The 12,368-nt window shown below is 47.0% G+C and overlaps 1 protein-coding gene across 24 annotated transcripts in view; it reads left to right on the plus strand.

Moving 5' to 3' along the window:
- The window catches only part of NRXN1 (neurexin 1), a 1,214,702-nt gene that overhangs the window by 255,568 nt on the left and 946,766 nt on the right, over window positions 1–12,368 (plus strand). For 4 of the 24 annotated variants that reach the window (XM_065401747.1, XM_065401749.1, XM_065401763.1 and 1 more), the window contains exon 6: window positions 257–278. The exons of the other annotated variants lie outside the window; for them this stretch is intronic. In XM_065401747.1, the coding sequence (XP_065257819.1) occupies window positions 257–278 (22 nt within the window). The remainder of the gene's footprint in view (window positions 1–256; window positions 279–12,368) is intronic. 24 annotated transcript variants of the gene reach the window in all.

Raw genomic sequence — 12,368 nt, forward strand, 5'->3', positions numbered from 1 at the left:
TACTATCTTTACCTGTTTTCTGGGGACGGGCAAGTGGACAAACAGGCAAATGCATACTCTTGAGTAAAGGTTAATGTAGGTCAAAGAGCGGGGATGCCCACATGGACCATGGACCAACCACTTTTTGGCCAGGTTAAACCTGAGTGGTACGGCACCCTGATGTGTTGGGTCACAGTGCCACTCACTCAGATCTGGAGGGGGTGGCTCTGGGCCAGGAAAATCAAGTTGCTGGTGGTGGAGGGTGGGGGTGTCTGAGAGTGGAAGAGGAGGGTTTGGGGGTTGTGTAGCAGTTATGCACACACTTTAAAGTGGTGGTCTGCAGCTCCTCGTTAATGCTGGTGTTGCTAGGCTGACAATGACTGGTAGAGCCTGAGCCATCGGAAACCTGATGAGAAAGTTGAGGTTTGGAGCTGGCTAGTGAGCCCAATACCTTTTTTTTTTTTTTTTTTGGCTAAGATTCCTATGCCTTTATTTTATCTCCTTTGTTATTGGGGCTACTAACAGATCTAGATGCTATGGAGTGATCTATTTACATATCTTTGGAGCTGTGTGTTTGTATTTTTGTCATGGCAGTTTTATTGATTATCTTAAAGTAATTCCCAGAGGATTAATTCACAAACAATTTGTTTGCAAAAGAAACTAAATTTTGTAATATGCAAAAGGAATAATTTGACCATCAGCAACAGAGACATAAATGTCTCAACAATAAGCCCTGATGTAGTCCTGATTTCTGTGAATGTATTAGTTGAAATTGTTTGAAATACTCAAACACATTTCAGGCTAGGGATTGTTTGTAAACTGTTCATTTTAACTGTTAGTTGACTGGACACGCAACATGAATAACAATCACATGGTGTTTTTTTCCTCTTCATGACTGAATGACTGAAATGGGAAGATTGTGAATAATACACTACCAGTATGAATGTTTGATGAATAAACATTCCGCTGCTGGAACAGAAGGGGATGGAATCATGGCAATAGCACAGAACAGCCATATTTTAACAGGAGGTGAAGATGGAAGGTCATACAAGCAAAGGTTAAATATTAGTTCAGTCTGTAATTTATTGGACTCAGTAGTGTTCCAGTGTTCTGTACTGTGCAGTTACATCATGGATGAATTTGGCAACCCATGTCTCTTTGAAAAGAGTAGCTTTCCCTAGTGTTTTGACCAATATTCCCACTCTCCAGAAACAAGTTTCAACATCCACTGTTGTCTGAGCAGTTGCTGAACACATAATGGCTGCTCAGTTTGCCTGCACAGTCACAGCACCACTGGCACTTAACTCATTAAGATGTAAAGCTACTCTTTAATACATTAAGCAGGAAACTCTCTATATACAACACAGTTCTGTTCTATTCTTCTGAGGACTTTTCAGCAGAGACTGGCATTGTGTCATTTCATGTTAAATGACTGTATTGTGTTATGTGGCACAGTGAGTGACATTCTCTGCCAAAATAATGAAATGGAAGTTTACTGTCAAAGATACGAAGTAGGTTTATTTTCCACCAGTGAAAGCCATCATTAGCTGATAAGTGTTTTCTTAGCTGCAATCTTCAATTCAAACCAATTCATGTTGAGCTGATGGTAATGAGTTTGACCATCTTCAACTCTTAAGCAGTGTTTGGAGCACTTCTAGAGCAAATTGTCTAGAGGTAAATAGAGCATACATATTTCCTGCTACAGTCAGTCTAATCTACTGGGAGGCTTTCAGATTATTAACTGTCTAATTTATATTGTCTTTCATTCAAAGATGTCTAGATAATTTTAGTCATTGCCTCCTGTTGCCATGTGTATTGTGGTAATGCCCAGAAGAGGCACTCAAGATCGGGCTACGTTGTAGATGCTGCACCAAGATGCAGGAAAACATGGTCTCTGCTCCCAAAGAGCGTTCAGTCTTAATTGCAGTGGGCTATGTGTCTTCCCATTTGTTCATCTAGAAACTGAACATGTCAACAGGATGCACAGTATATTCCTCTCATGCCTGTTCAGCTCTAATAGTGCTCACATGGCCACTTTCACTGTCTGGGCTTGCTAGTACTGCTGTCAGGCTAGATTTTCCTAGACCCCTCCAGTCCCTGTGTGAGGGCTGAGAAGAGATGCAGGAGAGGTCCTTGTCCCCTCTCTCTCCTATGTATGGCTAGGTACAAACTAGCTCAGAATATATATGTGAGAGTTAGGCCTGGTCTACACTACACCTTTAATTCGGATTTAGTGGCTTTAATTCGAATTAACTCTGGAACCGTCCACACAACGAAGCCATTTAATTCGAATTAAAGGGCCCTTTAATTCGATTTCTGTACTCCACCCCGACGAGCGGAGTAGCGCCAAAATCGAATTTGTCAATTCGAATTAGCGTTAGTGTGGCCGCAATTCGATGTTATTGGCCTCCAGGAGCTATCCCACAGTGCACCATTGTGACCGCTCTGGCCAGCAATCTGAACTCGCATGCACTGGCCAGGTGGACAGGAAAAGCCCCGGGAACATTTGAATTTCATTTCCTGTTTGCACAGCGTGGAGAGCACAGGTGACCACAGAGAGCTCATCAGCACAGGTAACCATGCAGGCTGATAATCGAAAAAGAGCACCAGCATGGACCGTACAGGAGGTACTGGATTTGATCTCTATATGGGGAGAGGATTCAGTGCTAGCTGAACTGCGTTCGAAAAGACGAAATGCCAAAACTTATGAAAAAATTTCCAAGGGCATGATGGAGAGAGGCCACAATAGGGACACAGATCAGTGCCGCGTGAAAGTCAAGGAGCTCAGACAAGCCTATCAAAAAGCAAAGGAGGCAAACGGTCGCTCCGGGTCAGAGCCGCGGACATGCCGCTTCTACGCTGAGCTAAATGCATTTCTAGGGGGGGCCGCCACCACTACCCCACCTCTGACTGTGGATTCCGAGCTGGGGATAATCTCATCAGGTACACCTGATGATTCCATGGAAGGGGAAGAGGAGGAGGAGGAGGACGAGCTGGCAGAGAGCACCCAGCTCTCCGTTCTCCCCAACAGCCAGGAACTGTTTCTCACCCTGACTGAAGTACCCTCCCAAGCCTCCCAAGCCAGCACCCAAGACCATGACCCCATGGAAGGGACCTCAGGTGAGTTTACCTTTTAAAATATAAAACATGGTTTAAAAGCAAGCATTTTTAATGATTAATTTGCCCTGAGCACTTGGGATGCATTCGCAGCCAGTACAGCTACTGGAAAAGTCTGTTAACATGTCTGGGGATGGAGCGGAAATCCTCCAGGGACATCTCCATGAAGCTCTCCTGGAGGTACTCCAAAAGCCTTGCCACAAGGTTTCTGGGCAGTGCAGCCTTATTCCGTCCTCCATGGTAGGACACTTGACCACGCCATGCTAGTAGCAAGTAATCTGGTATCATTGCCTGACAGAGCCTGGCAGCGTATGGTCCCGGTGTTTGCTGGCATTCAAGCAACATCCGTTCTTTATCTTGCTGTGTAATCCTCAGGAGAGTGATATCGCTTAGGGTAACCTGGTTGAAATAAGGGAATTTAATTAAGGGGACTGAGGTGGCCGTTCCTACTGGGCTGTTTGCCTGTGGCTGAAAAGAAATCCTTCCCTGCATTTAGCCAAGTGCAAGGGGGGGGGGGAGGATTGGCCCAGAGTTTTTCGCGTTTTGCTAGCAGGGATCTTCCCTGATACCAGCCACGCGGTGGGGGGAGGGATAAAGCACTCATCCCAGAGAATTCATGGCGGGTGGGGGGGGGGGGTGTTAGTTTGGTTCCTGCAGGGATCTTCCCTGATACCAGCCACGCGGTGGGGGGAGGGATAAAGCACTCATCCCAGAGAATTCATGGCGGGTGGGGGGGGGGGTGTTAGTTTGGTTCCTGCAGGGATCTTCCCTGATACCAGCCACGCGGTGGGGGGAGGGATAAAGCACTCATCCCAGAGAATTCATGGCGGGTGGGGGGGGGGGGTGTTAGTTTGGTTCCTGCAGGGATCTTCCCTGATACCAGCCACGCGGTGGGGGGAGGGATAAAGCACTCATCCCAGAGAATTCATGGCGGGTGGGGGGGGGGGGTGTTAGTTTGGTTCCTGCAGGGATCTTCCCTGATACCAGCCACGCGGTGGGGGGAGGGATAAAGCACTCATCCCAGAGAATTGGATGGGGGGGGGGTGTTAACCTTCAGCAGCAGAAAACAAGCTAACAGGAAAACTGCAGCACAACGGGCTTTGCTTGGTATGTGGGAAAGCAGGGCGCAGAAGCCTAAAGACAGTGGCTTACCATGGCAGCATGCAAGGTGAATTCTGTTGCCCCGACCTGCGTCTGTGATGTCTAGCAGCAAAGCCACAGGCACTCAATATTAAGAGGCAAAATGCGACCTTGCACAGAAATCACATGTGCTATGTAATGTGAATAGTATACACCGTGAAAGAGTATAAGCATTGTTCTGAAAAATGTATCTTTTAAAAAAATTCTCTCCTTTTTTCACTCCCTCCAGCAGGTGCAAATGTTTCAAGCCTCCCTCCTCCTTCCCGAAGGCTATCCCAGATAAGGCGTCGTAAAAAAAAAACGAGAGAAGAGATGTTTTCCGAAATCATGCAATCCACCAGGAATGAAAGAGCTCATCTGAATGAGTGGAAGGAGACGGTTTGCAAGTATAGGAAAGAAGCCAGTGACCGTGAGGACAGGAGGGACCAACGTGAGGACATGAGGGACCAACGTGAGGACAGAAGGGACCAACGTGAGGAGAGGAGAGACGCTCGAGATGAGAGGTGGCGGCAGGAAGATCAGAGGAGTCGGGAAGCAACGCTGGGGCTGCTGCGTGAGCAAACAGACATGCTCCGGCGTCTGGTGGAGCTTCAGGAACGGCTGCTGGAGAACCGAGTGCCGCTACAGCCCCTGTATAACCCCCCTACCTCCTCACCATGTTCCATAGCCTCCACACCCAGACGTGTAAGAACACGGGGGGGGAGGCTCCATACACCCTCCCATTCCACCCCAGTGGACAGCCCAAGCAAAAGGCTGCCATTTTTTTAACCTTTTTTTACTGGGCTTTTCCTTCCCGCAGATCCTCCTCCCAAACCCCACTCAGGTTCTGTGCCGCTACAGCCCCTGTATAACCCCCCTACCTCCTCACCATTTTCCATAGCCTCCACACCCAGATGTGTAAGAACACGGGGGGGGGAGGCTCCGTACACCCTCCCATTCCACCCCAGTGGACAGCCCAAGCAAAAGGCTGCCATTTTCTTAACCTTTTTTTACTGGGCTTTTCCTTCCCGCTGATCCTCCTCCCAAACCCCACTCAGGTTCTCTCCCTCTTTTTCTAATCAATTCATAAAGAATAAATGATTTTTAAACAATGGTGACTTTATTTCCTTTGAAAGCAAGCTGGGGGAAGGGGGAGGGTGGGTTCCTTACAGAGAATGAGTCAATAAAGGGGGCGGGTTTTCAGGAAGGATAAACAAACATAAATTTCACACTGTAGCCTGGCCAGTCATGAAACTGGTTTTCAAAGCTTCCCTAATGCGCAGCGCTTCATCGTGTGCTCTTCTAATCGCCCTGGTGTCTGGCTGCGAGTAATCAGCAGCCAGGCGATTTGCCTCAGCCTCCCACCCTGCCATAAAGGTCTCCCCCTTGCTCTCACAGAGATTGTGAAGCACACAGCAAGCAGTAATAACAATGGGGATATTGGTTTGGCTGAGGTCTGAGCGAGTCAATAAGGATCGCCAGCGACCTTTTAAACGGCCAAATGCACATTCTACCACCATTCTGCACTTGCTCAGCCTGTAGTTGAACAACTCCTGACTCCTGTCCAGGCTGCCTGTGTATGGCTTCATGAGCCATGGCATTAAGGGGTAGGCTGGGTCCCCAAGAATAACAATTGGCATTTCAACATCCCCCACGGTTATTTTCTGGTCCGGAAAGTAAGTCCCTTGCTGCAGCCGTTTAAACAGATTGGTGTTCCTGAAGACGCGAGCGTCATGAACCCTTCCCGGCCAGCCCACATGGATGTTGGTGAAACGTCCCTTGTGATCCACAAGTGCTTGCAGCACCATTGAGAAGTACCCCTTGCGGTTTATGTACTGGGTACCCTGGTGCTCCGGTGCCAAGATAGGAATATGGGTTCCATCTATCGCCCCACCACAGTTAGGGAATCCCATTGCAGCAAAGCCATCCACTATGACCTGCACATTTCCCAGAGTCACTACCTTTCGTAGCAGCACCTCCGTGATTGCTTTGGCTACTTGCATCACAGCAGCCCCCACAGTAGATTTGCCCACTCCAAATTGATTCCCGACTGACCGGTAGCTGTCTGGCGTTGCAAGCTTCCACAGGGCTATCGCCACTCGCTTCTCAACTGTGAGGGCTGCTCTCATCTTGGTATTCTGGCGCTTCAGGGCAGGGGAAAGCAAGTCACAAAGTTCCATGAAAGTGCCCTTACGCATGCGAAAGTTTCTCAGCCACTGGGAATCGTCCCACACCTGCAACACTATGCGGTCCCACCAGTCTGTGCTTGTTTCCCGGGCCCAGAATCGGCGTTCAAAGCCTATAACCTGGCCCATTAACATCATAATCTCCAAAGCACCGGGGCCCGCGGTCTCAGAGAATTCTGTGTCCGTGTCCATGTCCTCATCACGCTGGTCGCTGCGCTGCAATCGCCGCCTCCTCCTCCTCCTCGCCTCTTTTTTCTGGTCCTGTGTAAGCATAAACTCCACGAGAAAGCGCGAGGTGTTTATAATGTTCAAGACTGCGTTCTGGAGCACAACGGGATCCATGCTTGATGCAGAATGGAGTCTGCAGAGTTCACTCAGGAAAAAAGGCGCGAAATGGTTGTCTGCCGTTGCTTTCAGGGAGGGAGGGGGAGGCTGTACCCAGAACTACCTGCGACAATGTTTTTGGCCCCATCATGCACTGGGGTCTCAACCCAGAATTCCAAGGGGGGTGGAGACTGCGGGAACTATGGGATAGCTATGTAAAAGCTACCCACAATGCAACGCTCTGGAAATCGATGCTACTATGGTAGCTTGGACGCAAACCACCGAATTAATGGTGCCTAGTGTGGCCGAATACATTCGATTTTACAAAATCGGTTTCCTAAATTCGAATTATATAAATTCGAATTAATCCTGTAGTGTAGACATACCCTTAGAGTGTTAAGAAGGGACAAAAGAGAGTGTTTATTGGGTGAGCTTTAAAAACATGAATTGGTGACTCAGTGAGGAAAGGAAGAAGCAGCAATTAAGACCAATTTCCAACACTGGGAATGAAGGAGGAAGAAGAAGGAAGGAGATAGAAGTGGTTAAGGTGAAAAGAGCAGAGTGAGCAGGAAAAGGAGTAGCTGGATATGACGTCAGAGAGAATGGAGTGAATCCATGGTGAGTTTTGAAGTCAGAGGATAATTTTGAATGCAATCATTATGATCCTTCATCTAAATAAAAAATTGTTGCAAACTTTCCAGATATTAAATAGCTCTCACTAATTAATCTCATAATTCAATGCAACCTTATAACACACTGTCGTTTTTTTTAAAAGGCTTTTGAATAAGGAACAAGTTATAGCTGAAGTCATATGCTACCTTTGTAAATTTCATTTTAAAGCACTGATGTGTTCTCTGAATGGGACTGAATCATAGAAATAACCAAATCTAGGAGCTATCTGTGTATGCCAGAAGAAGGACAGGAGATACTGGATGTGGTTTAATTAGCCTGCAATTTTATTCCTAAATGTCTGGGAGTACCCAGCAGATAAAATTGTACAGTGCAGGTAATCCTATAATCATTTACATATACCCGGGGGTTGGGGGTCTACTGTCAGCCCTCCTCCTTTACTCATCCTGGTCCCCAGCTGCTGTGACCTTGGTATACACCCTCGAATGAGGGTTAGGGTGGGGTTGGGGCTACAAAGGCGGGTGGGGGTTGGCTCCCTGCTGTACCATTCATAGAAGTGCTGACTATCTCCTTTAAATCTTTTACTAATCCATTTATCTGATCACTGTATGCCATCCTTACGGTATACCTGCACTGGACATCTGCCCCCCACCCACATACTGTGACACACTGTACCTCAAAATAGCATCCTGTAACCTCCATATTCATAATTTGTATATGGTGGTGATATATTATACAAAGCATACCATGTAAGATATCATAGGAAAAGTCACGGTCTACTAAACCCATTGTTCTGTCAAAATATGTATATCATTAGTATGTATGAAGTTGAGATTTTGCTGTATGGTTGTTATTGAAATATCTGGGAGTTGTCCACGCTAATTCTCCAGTGACAACAACAAAGGCGGGCATTAAATGACCATTAATCAGCAGGGGAGTTGTAAACCATGGATTTACAATTCTGCAAGAGAGTTTGGCAAACACAACACAATGGGATATGCTCAAATCTATGTCTGTGAATACACAACGAACCTTACAATGGCACAGCTGTACCACTGCAGCTGCGCCGCTGTAAGGTCTCCCACGTTGCCGCTCTATGCTGACAGGAGAGAGCTCTCCTGCCAGCATAATTTAACCATCTCCAACGAGCGGTGGTAGCACTGTTCACACTGGCACTTTTGTCGGTGAAACTTATGTCAATTCAGGGAGGTGGGTTTTTTACACTCCTGACCAACAATTGTTTTACCAACAAAAGTGCTAGTGTAGATAAAGCCTATGACTCAGTTGCACAAGACCACACCAGAAGGTTTGCTCAACTCTGGGACAAGCCCAAAGCCCACCAGGACAAATCTGGGCTACTGTTTTCCAGGCACTTAGACTGAGGATATAAAATAGGGGACAGTGGCATCATACTTTTACCTTTCTCCTACTCTACCTATGCTGAAGGCAACAAGAATGCTGGGGAGACAAAGATTTGAACTGAGGAGACCTATCCTAGGCTTAAAGGGAAAGCCTGCATATTAAGGACTGTAACCTACCTTCAAACATCCAGTGGTGAGGAAAATTGCTTCATCCAAATACTGCTTAGTCTAATAATGTTTAGGATTTAGACTGTGTGCTTACTTTTTATTTTCTTTGGTAACTGTCTCTGCCTTTTATGCCTACCACTTATAATAACTTAAAATCTACCTTTCTGTAGTCAATAAACTTATTTTAATATTTTATCCTTACCAGTGAGTTTGTCTAAAGTGTTTTGGAAATCTGCTTAGGTTACAAAGACTGGTGCATGTCCACTTTTCCTTTGATGAAGTGGTGAACTAATTAATAAACTCAAGGTCTTGAGCAATGCAAGATGGCATATTCCTGGGGTGCAAGGTTGGGGTATTGGGAGATTTGTTTGCCTTTTTCTGTGTATGGTTCATGAGGGACTTGGGGAGCCTTCATGCAACTTAGCTGGTTGTACTTATACATGCTGGTGGCTGAGTGATAACAGCGCCTGGATGGGTTCACTGCTTGTCACTGGTAAAGCATTGGGCGAGACAGAGCTGTGGGCTGAAGGGACGGAACAGGAGAGGGGCTCCAGTCACAGAGTTCCAGCCAGGGCCAAAAGTTCTGCCGTGGTCCCAGCCAAGGCCGAGAGCTCAACTCTGACTGTGGTCAAGCTCTCAGCCCCCCTCCCCTGCCCCAGATGGGGCCATTGGGGGGGGGGAGGGCTTAGACCAGCGAGTGGGGGTGTGGCCTCAACTAGAAGAGGAGGGGCAGTGGGCTAGCCTCCCCAAGGGGAAGCTTCACCCATTGCCCATAGAGACAATCCAGGCTGGAGAGTGAAGGGAGCACAGTGGTCCCACAGTTCCAGATTGTACCCCGGGGATGTTGTCACATTTATGTCATGGATTGCAACATCATAGCCTAAACTCTATTTCATTTTTTGCCCCAACTAAGCCTGCAAATGACTATGAAGAAGGTGAAAAAAAAATCACGCCTTGGCCAATCTCCTGTCCCCTGATAAAGGAGCGACTAACATGATACCCACAGTGGATCATGACAAAAACCTGGTATTTAACTATTTTCATGGGTGGGAGGGTGGGCACTGCTCTTCCTGGTCCAGGTAAAAGAGGTCTTTGCCTGCACTGATGTGGATATAAGTAGCCCCCCGTCTTTTCCGGTCACCTGGGGAGGATGGGTCAGCGTCCTCACGCTAACCTGGTATCAAACTGCTGTACCAAGTAACTCTCTGGCTCTCTAGCCATTACAGGGGCAACACGTATTTTTGGACAAGCCAGCAGCGGCCCCTACCACTTAATGTGTGGTGAGTCATTCTCAATGTGATCTTTCATTATGTGCCTTTGATGCCTAACAGTGACTAATTATAAAAGCAGAAAGTGAGCTGCCTACCAAAATCCTCAGATAACCTCTCATATGCAAGATTCTCAAACCTGTAACCTAGACCTTAGAGGAACTCAGGTGAAACACTTTGTGGAGCTGACCTCAAAAAGCTTTTCTTGCTCCATTAAACACACTGTCCCCATTGGCAAAGAAAATACTGAGTGTTTTCCAAACTTCGCTTTCATAGTGTGCCTGCCAAAAACTCAAGCACAATGAAATTCAAACTGTGGTAGACAATGACACAGTGTATAATAAGCCAAATTAAAGACCACAAGTACAAGGAGATGTAAATTAATACACTCTAGTAGTCTTTAAAAGTTCTGAAGGAATAACAAAGCAAATTTTGTGTGAGAGAAAAGGATGTGTTATGACCACTTCCTAGAAATTAATCCTATCAGACTGCTTTTGGAATGAGTGTACAGATTGGAAACAGGAGACAGAAATGTGAAAGTTTTCTTTCCTATGCTTCCCAAGCAGGACTTCCTGTACAATGTCCAAGAGGTGATTCCTGTTACATTAGTATCTGTTTCTTCACTGAGAAATGTTGGGTGCTTTGAACAAACCTATTAGTTATCTGTGTGTCGTTTTTCTTTTGTGTTAAAATGTAATTAATTCAATTAAAGGAAAAAACAAGATTAATAAGATTGGGAAGCAGGAAAGGAATCCATTACATATGACTTTGATAAAGGGTTGCATTCTTTGCAGTAAGGAGAGCCTTTATGATGTCCCCTACATCAATGTAGCCCCAAGTACACAGCTAAAGCGAGGCTGGTAGACTTGTGTGAATCCTTCATAGAGGAGTGATAGTATAGTCTAAATGGAGTCTTGGGGTGCATGGATCAATGTTCATGTTGCACTCTCCATCAGTACCAGGTCAGAGAAGCTAATGATCCAGCCAACAGACCAAATTTGGTGATGAATCCTGGTCACATGCTGCCTGAGGCACATTGCACATATGCTAAGAAGAATGGGGTCTTGAGAAATGATGAGGGAGGCAGCAGGCACCCAAGCATCTAGCGCCATGGATAAGCATCTTTATTGTTTTAAATCTAAATAAATAAAATGTGCGTAATCTTTATTCTCATGTGCTATTGCAGTAAGTACTTGCAAGCTGGTGATCTAGACATGTCTGTGCCATTAACTTATGTTTATTACTAATGAACAATGGGTACCCATCATGCTAGATATTGTACCTGCCCCAAGAGCTTAAAACCTAATTAGACTAGACAGACATGGGATGGGGGAAGGGGTTACAACACAGAATCAGAATGAACAGACTGACTGTGACAAACATGTTAGCTACATGATTGGGGAAGGGGTTAATTAGGAGGGGTTATTCTAAATGGAAAGAAAAGTGAAGGGGGAAGAGATGTTGAAAGGAAGGAGGTGAGGGGTACTGGGCAAAAGAGTAAGAGGTACAGGTGTGGAATAGAGATGATGAGAGAGGGGGAAAGGGAGGGGAGAGGGTTGGAGCAAACTGGCAATCAGCACAGGACAGAGAAATTCTGGTCAAAATGGTAGAAAATTCAGTGAAGGACCGGAGGTCCCTGCTTTGGCTGCTTCTGCTCCTACTGTCAGGAGTTTCTGGTTGGTTCCCCTTTGCAGTTTTTTCCCAAGACCACATGACTGGGGAGGGGAGAGGCCACATTGGGCCCCGTGTACCGAGAGTGGCGTTAAGGTTGCCAACCCTCCCGGATTGGCTGGGAGTCTACCGGAATAGGCATGATTTCCCGGTGACTATTGAAAGCAATCCGGGAGATTTTAATAGGCCGCTAAAAGTCCAGTTGGCATTGCAGCGGAGCTAAGCCAGGCTCCCTACCTGCCTTGGCTCCACGTAGCTCCCATAAGCAGCCGGAATATCCAGCTCCTAGGTGCAGGGGTGGCCAGGGGGCCTCTGCAGTGCCCTGGCCCCGGAACCACGGCCAATGGGAGCTGTGGGGCTGGTGCTGCGGGACGGGGCAACACACAGAGCTACCTGGCCACCTCTGAAGCTAGGAGACGGAGGGACACATCAGTCACTTCCGGGAGCTGCCCAAGGTAAGTGCCACTCGATTGGAGCCCACACCCCTCACCCCTCCTGCACCCCAACCGCCTGCCCCAGCCCTGAGCCCCGCCCTGCACCCAAAT

Source organism: Emys orbicularis, chromosome 3 (genome assembly GCF_028017835.1).
Source record: "Emys orbicularis isolate rEmyOrb1 chromosome 3, rEmyOrb1.hap1, whole genome shotgun sequence".
NCBI lineage: Eukaryota > Metazoa > Chordata > Testudines > Emydidae > Emys > Emys orbicularis.